This window comes from Podarcis gaigeae (genome assembly GCF_964106915.1).
Source record: "Podarcis gaigeae genome assembly, chromosome: 2".
NCBI lineage: Eukaryota > Metazoa > Chordata > Lepidosauria > Squamata > Lacertidae > Podarcis > Podarcis gaigeae.
Genome location: NC_139679.1, coordinates 14,938,566 through 14,955,081, shown reverse-complemented (window position 1 = coordinate 14,955,081; position 16,516 = coordinate 14,938,566). Strand labels below are relative to the sequence as shown.

The window sequence follows — 16,516 nt, the reverse complement described above, 5'->3', positions numbered from 1 at the left end:
ATCCCTGAAATGTGTGTGTAAAATGTATAATTTTAGCCACCTAAATACAGGCTGAAAACAACATTCAGGAAATTCTATGATGAATAAATAATCCTAGGCTTCTCATTCTGTGAAGTGAATATTTTGATTTGAACTTGTTTTTCATTGTCTTTTTCTCTTGCTCTCTAAACAGATCAGACGCCGACACCAACTCGGTTTTTGAAGAACTGTGAGGAAGTTGGCCTCTTTAATGAGTTGGCAAGTTCATTTGAACATGACTTCAAGAAAGCCACGGAAGATGATGAGAAAAAGGCAAGAGGCTAAGGGTTTTCATTGAGCTAAAATTTTGAGAGCTGTAAGGGAATTTGTTGTTCCATAGTGTCCTTAAATTATGTTCATCTTGGGATTTTAAGATGCATGCATCAGCAAACATTACGAGCCAAGAGGGTTCATCTGCTGTCACATTTTGCTGTAACAGTGGCCTGCACTGAGTGCATCATATGATGCCACATGGTACTCGTGAAATCATGGCATTATATTGAGTCAGATCAATAGGCAATCTAGTTTGGTACTATCTGTGCTCACTTCCAGCAACTTTCCCAGATCTGCCATAGTTTTGTCTTCATCTTGCTTCCCAAGCTGGGGACATTAGCTGTGTGCAAAGTTCTTATTTGTAGCCCCATGCCTTTGGTCCTTTTTGCTTGTGTTTTGCATACAGTGGTTCATTCATTGCTTATAGCAGTCAGATGGTTAAGGGCACTTTGAGTAAGAAAACAACAACAGCCACATCACCTTTCTGTTTTGTGAATGCATGCTAGCATTTAAATGCTTGATTGGCATCAATAATGACAGGCACAGTAAGTACCACAGATATTATGTTTTCTGCCCAGAGAAATTGCATTGTAACTAAACTGAAGTTAGTGGGTTGCTGTGAGAGGATGAAACACAGGGAAGCTTCCTTACCCCCAGTGTTGAGATCTGACCTTTATCCAAGCACTGGTTCCAGCTACGACCATTGAGGCAAGAAGGGAGAGGGATCACTTCTGTAGGCTATTTTTCACCCTGGAGTAAGGAACAGCAGCCCACCTGTCTGCCGGTGAACAAGCATGGCATTCGGAGTACATTGAAATGTCTTTGTCCTACTTGAAATGAAAAGGGTACCACTTTTGGAATGTAGAAGCTAGCCATTCTTATTATCAGCATAATTAAATATATGTGTATATATAATTGCATAATTGTTATATTAAATGTAATTATATCTAATTATTATATAAATAACAACAACAACTGTTTGAATGGCTATATTGATCTGGAAGCTTGAATTAAGTCTTCAGGCAAAACTCTTTTTCCAATTTATCTGTGAACTAAATTGCCTACCACTAGATTTCCAGTAGAGAGCAGAATATTTACCATGTTGACTAAGTAGAGAGATTTTCTTGCATTCTTTACAGGGCTTTAAAAGAAACCTATAGGAGGGATTATTATTATTATTATTATTATTATTATTATTATTATTATTATTATTTTATTATTATTTTATTATATTTGCAAACTTTGGAGCCCGTCCCAGCCATTGCTGAAGTTAGGTTTCAGAGCAGCCATGTAAGGAATGAATGAAATTGCAAAGCCAAAACAAAATATATGCACTATCCAAGTTTATTCCCAGAATTCTTTGAATATCAGTTTTCATGAAACTACATAAAAATTGTTCAGGGTTTGTTTTGTGTTTCAAGGCATTCTGAAAAGAAAACTTGGGTAACGCATCTTTAGTGCAACTCCTTTTGTTTTGTTTTTCTCCAGACTGAATTCTGCTTGCTAAACAAGTAGACCTCTGTATTCAATCATCTTGTTTCTCAGATGTGTAAATCAAATTACATTAATGTCTTTCCAAAGACTGTGTCTTTGGGAATTCAGATATATAGATATAAAATACCTCTTGTTTTTCTTTCTTTTGAAAAGCAGCTTACATAGTTACAATTACGTGGCAAAAAATTAAAACAAAACAGTAAAACAAAACAAATCCATTTAGCAGCCAAAAATTAAAGAAATGATGACCAGCTGGGCTTTTATCCCTCTCACTTAGATATTTTCTATGTAAATCAAAGAAGTACCATGGATCTCTCAGCCATGTATTGCTGCAATAGTCTCACCTTTCGGAGCAGTGTCATTTCACAGCGAGGTGGTCCTTCCCTGTTACATTTTTTATTATTTCAGCGTCAAATCTTAATCTTAGCATTTATTTTGAGGGTTGTTTTTTTAATGAAATGGTAGACAACCCACAGTCTAGCCAGATATTTTATATGTTAAGACCACCCATAATCCTGGTGTTGTACTGTTTTTAATAGCTACCATTATGAATTCTTAGATTGCTGGAAGTTTGTTTCTTGTTTAATAGGGCTCAGGCTTAATATTTCTGACCTCCAACAAGAGACTGCCGCAGTTCAAAGCTTGGCTCAGTGTCAGCAGGCCGAAGGAATTACCCCTTCTAGTACTGACTTGGATTGTTAGATCCAGCTGGTTTGCTATTCAGAAAACTTGGCAGGGGCTGCTGGGCACATTCATGAGATGCTTTGAACATTTGGCTGAGTTGAGTCCAGTTGCTGGAGCTCGTTTTAGTTCGTGTGGGATTTTATTTTTATTTATTTTTTGTCCTGGATAGCTCCAGCCACAAGAGTTTTTTTGTGGTAATTAAATGCAGAGAGGGTATTTCCAGACACGCTGCTTTGTGGGTGATTGGTCTTCCCAGTCACTGCACTAGTCATGTGTAATCCATGCATTTGGGATGCCAACCGTTGTGCCTTCGCTCCTAGATTCTGAGGCACTTCCTTTGCACGCAGCAGGAAGGAAAATGGGCATGACATCTGGAAGCACATGTAGCAAGGGAGGCAGCTGTTTGTGTTTATTCCATCCTCCAAGTTGCTCAGGTTGGTGACATTGCTGTCTCCTCCCCTTCACCTAAATTTTGTCCTCATAACAAGCCCGTGAGGTAGTTTAATCTGAAAAATAACTGGCCGGTGAGCTTCTTGATGAAATAGGCATTGAAACAGAAATCCCCTCCTCCATCCCTAGGCCAGCATTCTTAACTGGCATATGTTGGTTCTCTCTGGGAGCTCTAAACGTTTTCCTTAATTTTAAAATGTCTGTAGTGGTAGTTAGTGCAGGTTATTCAAAGACACGAGTCTTTGTTGGAGCAGCTCCTCTCATCATAGTTTATGCTTCCTCTCCTGTCTGCATTTTAACGTACAGCAGTACCTCGGAAATCGAACGGAATCCGTTCTGGAAATCCGTTCGACTTCCAAAATTTTTGGAAACCAAGGAAGCTCCCGCAGCCAATTGGAAACCGTGGACAGTGCCAGATTTATGTATAAGCCAAACAAGCTATAGCTTAGGGCCCCACTCGCTTGGGGACCCCCCAAAAAATTCAAGGAAAAAAACCTGGATGTATATTTCCAAAAATATAAGATAAAAAGCAAATAAAATGAAACCTACATACAGCAACAGTGTTTTGTGTTGTGTAGGCTCCTATTTGTTATGTGCAAATGGCTTTAGATAGCTATTAGGTCCATAAATTACCATATAGCATATATTCAACACAAAAAACAGTGACAAAGGACAGCTGGACATATAAAGGGCCCCATTACCTTTAGTAGCTTACGGCCTCATCAAACTTAAATCGGGCCCTGGCTGCAGAAATTGTGTCAGATGTTCGGGTTCCAAAGAACGTTTGCAGACCAGAACACTTCTAGGTTTGCTGCGTTCAGGAGCCAAAACGTTTGATTCACAAGGCATTCAGGATCCAAGGTATGACTGTATTTACTTTATGTAGTTAGAGCATTTGCACCCTATTCTTCAGCCAAAAAAGGCTTTAGAGCAGCTTACATACAATCCAATATGATCTAAAACAAAAACATGACATGCAAGAGACAAGGACAGTGAGAAAAAAGGAAAAAGTCAAAATCAAAGCTTGGGCACCAGTTTCCTACACCAGATGTTCCTATGATGACCAGCTGGCACAGTTAGGGGGAAGGAAGTACCTGATGGAGCTGGGCCTTCAGCAAAGCTCATGAAATGAGACCTGTTTCTTAACCCGCCCACTGAGGCAGCTGGAATGGCTGCCCCCAAATGACCATTGAGGGGAGAGGAGGCCTGATGGAGCTGGCCTGTCACAGCAGAATCAGTGGAGTGATCTGTGGTTCACAACTTTCCCAATGAGTTGTCTCCTGGCTAGTGACCATCCACTTGGTACTCCACCGGGGACTAGAAGAATCTGTTGTAGTGTGTATTGTACAGAACTGTAGAAAAGAAAAGATGTGACCATGTCCAGATTATCTCTCTCATATATATATATATATATATATATATATATATATATGCTTTCGTAGATTTTCACGGGTACAGGAATGCAGGTTTTGGTGTCCTCGGGTGTCTTCCCGTGTAAAAGTTGGGGTGTCTAGGCGACGTTTCGACGAGGTCTCACTCGTCATCTTCAGGCTGGTGCTTTCGGCTTCTTGTTACTGGAACAGAGCGGGATCTCAATGTTTGAGTTCCTATAAATACTGTAGAGGGGGTGTGGTGTCTAGCCTCCAATGTTCTGGGCAGAGAGGAAGTTCCCAGGCTAGTGTGCCTTTTCTTCTTTTGTTCCTTAATTACTTGAGAGATACCTTGAGTGATTTCTTGAGTGATATCCTGAGTACCACTTAGGTGGGTCATTAGGTGTGGATTAGTTGCTAAAGTCTTTGTGTCTTGACCTCTTGAACTTTGTGAAGAGTTTTCCTGAGAAGATGGCTGTATTGCACTTAGTTGTGCTTTGGCTTGGCTTCGTGTATAGGGGCGAGCTGTGGTTTTGTGGCTTGTGTCAGCCAGATCTGTGTAGGGATTGCAGGGGGGTGCAGCATCCGGAGGTGCCACCATGGATTGGCTACTGGATGGTGTCAGTAATTCATCTGTGGAGAGGGTCTGGGTTTGGGTCTGGTGTGGTTGATTGGTGTTGGCGTTCTGTGTGCCTCTGGACCTGGTGTCAGTTTTTGTGGGGAGGGCTAATTTCCAGATGTCTGGCAAGCGGGATGTGTCGTCACGCTTGTTCATGTTGTGAGGGTGTTTCTCTATCTCGATGGCTTCCATGATTATTCCAAATCAAGAAATCAAGAAATCACTCAAGGTATCTCTCAAGTAATTAAGGAACAAAAGAAGAAAAGGCACACTAGCCTGGGAACTTCCTCTCTGCCCAGAACATTGGAGGCTAGACACCACACCCCCTCTACAGTATTTATAGGAACTCAAACATTGAGATCCCGCTCTGTTCCAGTAACAAGAAGCCGAAAGCACCAGCCTGAAGATGACGAGTGAGACCTCGTCGAAACGTCGCCTAGACACCCCAACTTTTACACGGGAAGACACCCGAGGACACCAAAACCTGCATTCCTGTACCCGTGAAAATCTACGAAAGCATATATATATATATATATATATTCCAATATAACATTCTACAAAACATATCATTCCAATTTATCACCAACATCATCTTTTTGGACTTCCATCAACTCGTCTGCTAATTCTCCGTTTTAATCACTTCTTACACATTCCCTAATTAATATTGCACTACTATCACATCATAGTCTACCTTATTTTTTAAACAATATTTCTCCTCTTAATTTTCACAGAACTTCCTGAAAACTCATATTATCTAAGACACACCAGTTCTCTAAGAGAAGGGTTGCGGCCCACACTTTAAGTGGCTTCTCATAAAATGGTCTGCTTTCAAGTTCATTTTCCACACAGGCCACTTTTCCCATACTGCTCTAGGTTGGCAACGGGGGGCGGCGGGGGGGGGGAGGAGAGGCAACATTTCTCAGTGGGCTACGTTTAGCCAAGGGGGCTTCAGTTGCAAAGGCCTCCTTCAGGCTCCCTAAACTTACAGTGCACAACTCTCATGACTTTCCTCTCAAGTGTACGGGTGTTAAACTGTCAAGAAATTAACAAGCCTATAACCCTACGCAAATATATTTGCTCCAAAATCTGGAGTGGCTTTCAGGACCTTTTACTTGGCATACTTACTTGGAAATTGCTCTCTCCGAAACCAGTGGCATTTTATTTCTACAAAAAAATATATATTCAGAATTGTAGCATTCATAAGATAAACTATGGTTTATCTCCATGCTTTTCAAGGAGGAAGCCCCAAGAGGCTCATTCCCTGGCATCCATAGTTTAAACAAAAAAATAAAAGCATTGAGGTTACTCCCTGCCTGTGATTTGGAGAACCTTTGCCAGTCAGGATAGATAACCCTGAGCCTGTGCTAAAGAAGCAAAGGGATAAAGGAAGAGCAACAATGGTTTCAGGAAATGCCACACAGCTCATAGTTGGTATTATGTTGGCTCGGAAGAAGCTGGTAATAGAAGTGGAGGCTTAAGGGGAAATTTATAGTAAGCAATGGAGGTAGGAGATTAAAGGAGGATAACCCACCCTCAAAGTATAGCACAGTAGAAAGCAGGGGAATTTAGCTTTGGGGGGAGGAGGGGAGAAATTAGCAGCCAGACAAAGGAATGAGAAGCAACAAGAAAAGATATACGATCCATGTTTTTTCTAGGTAGCCACTAAAAGCAGTTCCGTGACTTGAATACACCAAATGATGGCTTGCTCCTCATGCTCTTTTGCCTGTTTCTTCCCAGCGCTCATTATACCTTGTTTTTATCTTCTTGGCGTGTTCCAGAGGAGCTCCATCCAAGAACCGGAGGAAGCATTGTGCTGTTTTTGATTGCTTGAGGACTACTTGATGTGCTTTGACTCTTTCCTGCTTTGCCGCACACTCCCAAGTCCCTAGCTTTGCCATTTCCTTTTGCTATTGCTTTGACCCATTGATCTACGAAGGCAACAAGCTGCTGTTAATAAAATTGGAAAGGGCCATGTAGCGCTGTTGAAAATAGGTGTGGTGGCATGGTTCCAGGTTCAGGCATATGGTGAGGTTTTATTACAATGGGCTGGTCATAGATTTGCAATAATTCGTATGGCTCTCTTGTTGGCTTTTGATAAATCAAGCAATAATTCAAAAATGACTTATGTAGTGGGTTGCAGCGCTTCTGCGAATGAAAGTGCCTTTTGTGACCGACAGGCATTTTAGCTTTCTTTTCATATTGCCAAGGCTTGGCGGAGGATAAAAGTCAGGGGAAGTTGCTTGGGTGAGAATTAACTTGCAGAATCTCAAAAACAATGTGTTGCTTTTTAAAAAATATGCATCCTTGATATGAGTTGCTAGAAAAGCCATGCAGTCTGGCCTTCACCTGGGAGGAGAAGGAATACACCTTAGTGAAGGGCAGAGCTGCTCCTGCACCATACATGGTGTCTTTGCTTCTCCATATTGACATGCAGTCTCAGTATTCTGAGTGCTGCCTCTGTTAGCGTGCAAAAGCTAGTGGGAGCCTGGGGCTGGGGAAGGTGAACTGATCAGCCAGGCAGCCTGATGGCAAAGCCCTAAAGTATGTATTCTGCTTTTCCATAGTGTTCTGGACCCCTCGATATGTCTCTACCTTCTACCCCAGACATCAAAATAAAAGAGGAAGAACCAGTTGAAGTGGACTCTTCCCCTCCAGACAGTCCGGTAGCAAGTCCACAGTCACCGCAGGCCAAGGAGAAGGTGAGCTTTCGTGAGTCGTCTTTTCATCTGTTTTTAAGGGCATTCACCCACTTTTAAAATTTATATTAAAACAAACAAACCCGCTTCTATCACAAATGGCAGATATGTGCTCATTATCTTTTATGGTTATACTGGCGTAGTTGTAGGAGATTCAATAGAATGTGCCCTTTTGGCCCCCGCACACAGAGGGCTACTGCTAGACTTCTATAATGACATGAGAGTGCCAGTTGTAAGAGCCAGCTTCTCCATTTCATGGGTGGACACATGAAAGGTGTGTTGATCATGCAAATGATGGCCAGCTATGTGTCTCCCGCACATGCTCCAACAAGCAACATGGGCTGGGGGTGGCTGCAAGATGCACCTGAAGCAGGCCCATAGAGTAAGAAAAAGCTTTGACAGAATGAAGTTTGTAGAAGCTTGATTGGTGTTAACTAGTTGTAAAGCTCTTGCCTCCCTTGATAGAGGCATTGGGCTTGGATTCAGAGAACCATTTTCACTATTCTGGCTCCCTGCAAACTTAATAGCTGAGAGGTGGCAATCTACATCTTCTAGCTTCACTGTAAGCAGAGTAGACAGAAACAAACATACAGAAAATGCGAATTTGTTGAGGCCTGGTAAGAAGATGCCATGGTGCACACTGTTATCTGAAGCCACCCCAGATTACTCCCTACATCAGGAGCATTTTGCAGATTTACAGTCCTGGTGCATTCATCAGGATTTAGTGTCCCAGCCGAGACACTTGAAAAGATAAAGGGAGTTCTGTGAGTCGTTGAGGCACTTTGGTGAAATGGATTGCTTTGTAACTTTTAATGGCCTTCATTTCTCCCCTTGAATGTATCCTGCCGATGTCCTGCAAATCTCATCCATCCGCACTTCTCTATTATTTTGCAATTAGAACAAATTATCTGGTATGATGGCACATGATTTTAAAACAACTGGGTGTGCTTTTTGAGGCCAAGTGATGTTCTTAAGTAATACTTGCATAATTTATATCTAGTTGCAAGGATGTGAATGGTTTGGGTTCCTTCCTTTGTGTGTCTCCCCCCCCTTTTTTTTTTTTACTGTTGAATTTAATGTATATTTACGAAGCTTGTTTGCTTCTTGCAAATTTCAGCCTATTGAGTGTGTGATTGTTATCTCATGCTCGACACAGGATTTAGCACTTTTGGTTTCTGTGGGTACAGCTGAAGTTAAGTTTCTGTGCTTCAGATTTCCCAGGAGTGGTAGTCCTAGGAATAATGAGGGTTGGTAGGAGGGATGCATTATTAGTCCCACAAAATGATAATGCCTGGCATTCATTGAGTATGTGCATGTTTCTTAGGAGAGTGCTTCAAAGCCTGTTATCATTTCTACGCCTACTCCAACCATTGTACGCCCTGGGTCACTTCCACTGCACTTAGGATATGATCCTCTGCATCCCACTCTCCCTTCTCCAACTTCTGTCATCACCCAAGCTCCACCTTCCAACAGACAGCTTGGGTAAGTAAGGAGATCGGGAGTGGGGGGAGGTGTAGGGACCTTAAGAGGCCTCATATTGGGCAATCAGTGAATGGCCAGGAGTTTCTACTGCAAATCTCATGATTTTAGATTTTGTAGAATTTGCCAGTTGTGTATGAACCTGCACAAGAGCAGACACGAAGGGGGAAATAGGATCCTAGGGACTGTTAAATCATTTAGTACATGAAGAATTGACGCAGAGAGACAGCAAATTAAAGATTGAGAAGGGACAGGGAGAACCATCAAACTTAAACTATGTCTGATGCATAACACTTTTGCCGCAAGTTAAGGCTTCAGCCTCGTATCTGTCTACTTAAAAAGTCTCCAGTGTCACTCCTGCAGTCTCCTTCCCTTGAATAGAGGAAGGCTGAGCAGTCTTCTTCTGTAAAAGGCTCCAGCTTCTTGGACCCTTACTTGAACTGTTATTGCTCCCACTCTTTAACTTTAGAAAACCTCCTTACTTGAATTTGTGGCTTGTTCGGGTTTCCAGATCTAGCTAGAACCTGACTAAGACTGGGATCCAGGGAACAGCTCTTGTCATGAGGGAGTTAAAACCTCTCCTTCCCAGAGGCCAAGAGCCAAACTGCAGCAAATGCATGTAGATGTAATAGATGTAATACATACACGATAGATGTATTTTTAAAAATGAAAAAGAGCCACAGGATTTAAGACTTTTGAGTGAAGAAATGGTAGCTACTCAATTATTCCCCTCTCAGCTACAGTCATACCTCATGTTACATCCTTTCAGGTTACGTCCTGCAGCAACCCGGAAGTACCAGAAAGGGTTATTTTTGGGTTTCACCTCTTGCGCATGCACAGAAGTGGCGAATCGCAACCCGCGCATGCGCAGATGCACCGTTGCGGGTTGTGCTCTTTTCATGTTGTGAGCGGGCCTCCGTAATGGATCCCGTTCACAACCAGAGGTACCACTGTATTTTTTTATGCTGGAAGCGTTAAGCAGCCCCCACAACTTCTATGTGACCTTCCATGGCTTTTCTTCCATATATGAGATCCGTTAGGAGGTTGCTTCACGTCTCTGCCATACGAAGACTAGTTTGGCCCTGAAATGGATCCTCTCTCTAGGTAATGACTTCTTTTCCTGCAGGGAGGAGGGGATCTTTGGATGGGCTGGCCCTCCAAGGATCCCCCTTCATTCCCTGCACGAAATGGACCTTCACAGTAGGCCCAATGTTACAATCTCAAAATGCCTCCTTCAGCTAGCAGTTCAGGTACATCTGGAGAGCTATCTCTCTGCAACTTGAGACCTCAGTAAGTATGGCTCCTATTTAAAATACTACTGCCAACCCTACATGGCCCTTGGACCATCTACTCTTGTAATTGCACATGCACTGGGGTTGAAAGGCCAGTGAACTTTACACCTGACGAGAGGGCTCTCTGCCGGAAAGCGTCTCTCTCTCTCTCTGTTGCACATCTCTCTAATCCATAATAGGCTCAGGTGATGGATGCTGGTTCGAAAGTTGTAATTATCAAGCCAAATATTGGGAAATTTGAATATCTTTGCACATTCTGTCTAACCTGAGCAGATCTATGTAAGCTGGGAGCAGCTGTGCTTTTGTAACCCATGTATATTCTGGCATGGAAGCCAATTATTATCAATTCAAAAAAATTAATGTTTGAAAAATATTACGTTCGCTAACTCAGCTATTGCCAGAGCAGAGATGCTCAGCTTTTCAGTGGAGAGTTTAGGAAGCAGAAGGGGGCTCTGTGTGTCACATGGGATCACCTGTGTCTCAGGTGTGTTGGGCAGGGGATTTCTGATAGTACTCACAAACTGGACTGCAATATGTTCTGTGTTTGTCTTTTGTTTTCTCGCAGATCTCCCACCAGCTCTGTACCACTTGTCATGCACCTTGTGAATGGACAGACCATGCCCGTCCTTCCTGGCCCTCCCGTTCAGATGCCTTCTGTCATATCGGTAATAGAAGCTTCCAGCCTGGCTACTTTTGATAAAGGAAGGGACAGTTTCCCCCCTTTGTAGAGCATATGCGATCACTTTAATTTGCAAAATTGACATCTCTCTCTGCCCCTCCATGTGAGATAAGCCTGGGCTAGCGGGGAGGATGTGGGGGTTGAGGGAGCCACCAGCCTGCAAGCTAGCAGCACCTGCCAATCACATTGCTGGGGGGGAGGCTCAAAACTGAATCTTCATCTGAGCAGATGGCAGACACTGTTGGTTCCAACGCTGGGAACTGCAGGCTCTCTGATTAGCTAGCTCTATACTGAAATCATTCAAGCTTACAGAGAACATGTTGGCCTTTCCAGGCCAGAAAAACTCCCTCTCTGGCCTCTTCGGGGCATGAAATGGTTATTTAGCTTTTATTTCTGCAAATGAATTTTCTTGGGGTATGTGATTGACAAATGCAAGTACCTTCTGGTGCAGTTTGCACTGGTTCTGCTGCTGACTGTGCTATACAAATCCACTTTTCTGTTTCTTTGTGGGTGTACTTTTCATCTATTTAAGCGTTCGGAAAGTTTCTGCCATGTGTTGGAAATTAGAATTGTCTGAGGGGAAGCTCTATAAATCTGAAAATCTAGTTTGGGCACTTAACTGCCTTTTCTCCAGGTTATCTCAGAAATACTGCATGAATTCTACCTGGCCACCTGTCACTTTCTCTCTTCTACTCATATGGAAGTTAAGTGTACCCATTGTAAAAATGCAAAAAGAGTGGTGCACCCCACAAAGAATTGCAGAAAGGAAAATAAATCCCAAGGGTGTCCCCAGAAGCTTTTCTCCACATTGTAATGATTAGTAGCAGTTTTTATCTTGCCCTTAGTACAAGGAGTTCAGGCAGGTTTATATATTGTTGTTATGTATTTCCATAATAGCAACCCTGTTAAATAGATTAGACTGAGAGAGGATTATGAGTCCAACATCATCCAGCGAGTTTTGTTGCTGAATGAGGCTTTAAGCCTGGGCATCTTCAGTCCAAAGCCCCCCTGAAGCCATTATACCACATTTGCTCTCCAAACACAATACTACTGAATTGATATGGTGGGGTTACTAGTCAAGCTGGCCTGGATCCAGAACTCTACTCTTTTGTTGCTAGAAGTACCTAATTTCAAGGTAAAAGCTTTCTGTTGGCTGGATTGCACATTACCGTTTTGCAGTGCACATTTAAGATATTGTACACCTAAAAATCTCAAGCATAAATGGGAATATTAGATCTAGGATTGGCCGTAGCTCAGTGCTGAGATTTGCTGCAGCATAATGCGTGAAATGGTTCAGAGGAAACGAAAGAAAGCATTGGTGTTTTCTCTTTCCTGCAATGTCTAACTTTTCTGAAACTGCCGTTGGTACTCCTCTGCTCCATTAAGCTGCTCCAATGTTTGTTTCTTTTTATCTTTCAAACACTGGTGATTAGATTTCTAACATGTACAGCTTATCAAGCAAGCTTTCTCACCCACCCCTTCTCCTTCACTGTAGGAGTTAATCAACAAAACTGCTTAACTTATACAAGGTGTTTTCCATTCCCCTTCCAACTTATAGCTGGCAAGGCCTATATCTGTGGTGCCAAACATTCCTGGTATTCCCGGCCCTCCAATTATCAGCAGCGGCTCCATTTCACCATCAGGCCTTCCAGTGCACTCAGAAGCTAAAATGGTGAGTTGCGTTAGATAACAACAGAATCGGCAAGCTTGCCTAGAGTACGATTTTAGGAAATGAGATGCAGCCGTGGTTGGCCCCCCGACATTGCCCCCTAACACAGTTTTCTCATGGGGGATAACCTCAAAGCATGTGGTCACTCGATGCATGTGGTCACATTCAGGTTGTTGTTTTTCCGTTAACACTTTCTGTTAACACTGAAACCACTAGCAGTTAAAAGAGAGTGTCGTATACTTTACCTTCTCCCCTAAAAGACAGCAGTTTGTAGTCTGTCGGTGCAAGTTGCATAACTGGATGGGATAGCGTATATCCTTGTTGGGAAAGTAGGTAAAGGTAAAGGGACGCCTGACTATTAGGTCCAGTCGTGATCGACTCTGGGGTTGCGGCGCTCATCTCGCTTTATTGGCCGAGGGAGCCAGCTTACAGCTTCCGGGTCATGTGGCCAGCATGACTAAGCCACTTCTGGCGAACCAGAGCAGTGCACAGAAACGCTGTTTACCTTCCCGCCAGAGCGGTACCTATTTATCTACTTGCACTTTGACATGCTTTCGAACTGCTAGGTTGGCAGGAGCAGGGACCGAGCAATGGGAGCTCACCCCGTCGCGGGGATTCAAACCGCCAACCTTCTGATCAGCAAGTCCTAGGCTCTGTGGTTTAACCTACAGCGCCACCCGTGTCCCATGGGAAAGTAGAGTGGGGTAGAAAAGGGTAGGATAAGGAAAGGGCAGAACAGAGAGCAACATTCAGATGGAGGCAACCCAGGCATTCTTGTGACACCTAGGTACATTTATCAAGCTCCCTCAATTTTTTCCCTAGCAGATATTAGACACTGTCAGGAAGCTTCAGTGCCCAAAATACATTATGAAAACTAGGGAAGAGGGTAGCTATGAATATTGGCAAGGTGAATGCTTGTCCACAGAAGTAACCTGCGGTTTCTTATGATTTCTAGATTCACAGATTAGTCTTTCAGTCTACTCTTCACTGCTGCTACCGGTATCCCTGTGCTACAGTCCTTGGGGAGGAGAGTAGGAAAAGAGGGAACAAACATGAAAATGAATGAATCTCTGCCCTTCATTTTCAATATAAAGCAAAAAGCTGCTATAAGTAAATAGAATTCTAACCTCAGGGGCCTCTTTGTACTTTAGTAAGGGAGCCAACTGATCTATAAGATTCAGGTGATGCTGTCATCGTAAAGAAAAAAGACACATCCGTTCTCCAAGCAGCTTTGCAGTCTAAATTTAGAAACTGAGTGGGAGACAACAGAAGGGTGGGGAAAGGTGCGAAGAGAGGTGTGCGGGTTGCACACAAAAACAAAGGATGATTTTGGAGAGTCAGACAATGAACGTGAGCAAATGCATTGATATACGTTTAGTCTTCAATTAGCTCAGTTGTCAGTTTTAGCTGGGACTAGATGTTGCAAGTTGCCTGTGATCTTCATTGAAAATGGTAGCTAAATGTATGCTCCCTCCCTCTGCTTGCATCTATCGTGTGTCCTGACATCATGATGATGTCTTGCCTTGAAATAGAAACCTGGCTATTAGCAGCATTTCCTAAAGAGTCTGGCCAGGCTTCATTCTCAACAGCCTGCTTCTTTGTAGTAAAGAGAGACGGGTGTGTGTGTGTGTGTATTGGTAAAAGAGAAATAAATGGTTGGGCCTCTCCTGATTTTGTTTTGTTTTTGTCCCCTTACAGAGGTTAAAAGCCAGCCTGACGCAAGGCATTACTTCCTCACTAAATGGCAGTGGCATGGTGGTGGGTTCAGCAAGCACAATGGTGACGTCTCATCCTGAACAGGGTCAGATACTCATCCAGCATCCCGATGCACCTTCTCCAGCCCAACCACAGGTCTGCTTGAAGCTGGAACACATCAAAGCAGAACTTGGGACGGGGGAGAAGTAATATTCTGGGAAGGGGGGCTTACCATGGACATTTGAATTTGATTTGGCTGCAGTCACACCCCCAGCTTGTGGTGTGACATCTGATGGGAAATCCAGTGGCTGCTATCAAATTCAGAGGCTTTGTGTAAAAAGAACAAGTTTTGAGTATTCATGACTGTGGAGGAATGAGGGGAAATTGTTTGAGTGGCTTTTAGATAGATGCTCGGAACGAAACATGAGAACTTAAGGGAGTTGAAAATTGATAAGACAAAAGCACAATTACCTTCTCACCTTTGGTTCCCATTGTCATACACAGTCAGGTGTCCTTTGCAGGCTTTTGAAACACTGTAAAAACCTGACTGATCTGTCTGCTACTGACAGTAGTGTGATGTGTATGTAACCATAGGCAATGTTGCCTCTTCTCGCATTCCACCATCAGGTCTTCAGAAAAAAAGTATTGTCAGTCTTTTAGTAGCCAGAAAATGATGGCACATCACTCCACACAGCTCCCAGTTCATATCCCATGTCGCTGTAGATGCCTTGTATTTCTACGTTCTGCCACCCCACCTCCACCACCACCAGTGAGACCCAACCCTCCTTTTTTCCATTTACCAAATATACTCAACCAAGGTTGTTGATTCTGCAAGTAAAAATAAGCATAGAAATGTTATGTGCATATAATTCATTTGTATGGGGTTTCTTTTCCCCCAGTTGCCAGATTTGGCTTTTCTAGCTATAGAATCTGAGATGTTTTGGCACTGAGTTCCAGATCCCCTGAACGGGTATAGGGAGCCTGTTGCCTTTCAGAGAAGCTGCATCTTTCACCCCGTTGCTTCTGTCACCGCTGCTGCCAGACAGTTACCAGTTAGGCATCACAGGCAATTGGGACACAGTCTGGAATATAGACGCAATGTTTTCAGATCTTCTCTCTCTCTCTTCCTGTTTTAATGACTTGGGTTTAAATGCACCCCATTTGTTCCTGCCAGCTCACCAAATGCCAGCCTTCCATCAAAATCACCACCTGCTCTGTCAGTTAGACAGGCTTCCAGAAGTTTACTATCCATATGCTGCCTGACTGACAGTGAGTAGTAGCAAAGTGTAAACTGGTCTGCATAATTATAAAGCCCATTTGGTGGGGCTGAGCTAAGGTGGGAACCTGCAGGTCTGTTTTGCTCTTGGCAGCTAGTTTTCTTTGTTCTCTTGAAATAATGGAAAAGGTTTTCAGTGTCCCTGTTGGTCCCACAGAACAAGAACGGCAAAGCAAATAGGTTAAAGGCTTAGAGGATTATTACTCCATATGGCACAGTCCCTACTGGGTTAAAAGAAAGAAAAGCATGAACACAATCAGTATTTGAGTCACTTGCACAAATCTTACATTGCTATTTTGCCTAAATGTCCTGTTGAGAGTTAGTGAGGATATGAGATCAAGAACCGGGGAAATTGTTCTGCGTTGTTACTAATTGGCCGCTGAGTGTTTAATGGGCTGCCCTGAGAGTGCACAAACTGCCCAATTAATCTTGTTCGTTAATTTCAGCAATTCTTTCATTCTTCAACCCCAGGTTTCCCCAGCTCAGCCCACGCCTAGCACAGGAGGCAGACGGAGACGCACAATGGACGAAGATCCAGATGAACGCAGGCAGCGTTTCCTGGAACGGAACCGGGCTGCCGCCTCCCGCTGCCGCCAGAAGCGCAAGCTCTGGGTGTCATCCTTGGAGAAGAAGGCGGAGGAGCTCACAACACAGAACATCCAACTAAGTGTAAGTGCTTGGAACATATTAAATACTTTTCTTTCAATATTACACATACAGTGGTACCTCTAGTTACAAAGTTAATTCGTTCCAGAGGTCTGTTTTTAACTTGAAACTGTTCTTAACTAGAGGCGTGCTTTCACTAATGGGGCCTCTTGCTGT

At 43.2% G+C, this 16,516-nt stretch overlaps 1 protein-coding gene across 1 annotated transcript in view; it reads left to right on the top strand.

Moving 5' to 3' along the window:
• The window catches only part of LOC310839911 (cyclic AMP-dependent transcription factor ATF-7), a 113,664-nt gene that overhangs the window by 76,049 nt on the left and 21,099 nt on the right, over positions 1-16,516 (top strand). The window contains exons 4-10 of the mRNA XM_083728923.1: positions 173-291; positions 7,473-7,607; positions 8,929-9,086; positions 10,941-11,040; positions 12,613-12,726; positions 14,422-14,574; positions 16,166-16,363. Of these exons, the coding sequence (XP_083585049.1) occupies positions 173-291; positions 7,473-7,607; positions 8,929-9,086; positions 10,941-11,040; positions 12,613-12,726; positions 14,422-14,574; positions 16,166-16,363 (977 nt within the window). The remainder of the gene's footprint in view (positions 1-172; positions 292-7,472; positions 7,608-8,928; positions 9,087-10,940; positions 11,041-12,612; positions 12,727-14,421; positions 14,575-16,165; positions 16,364-16,516) is intronic.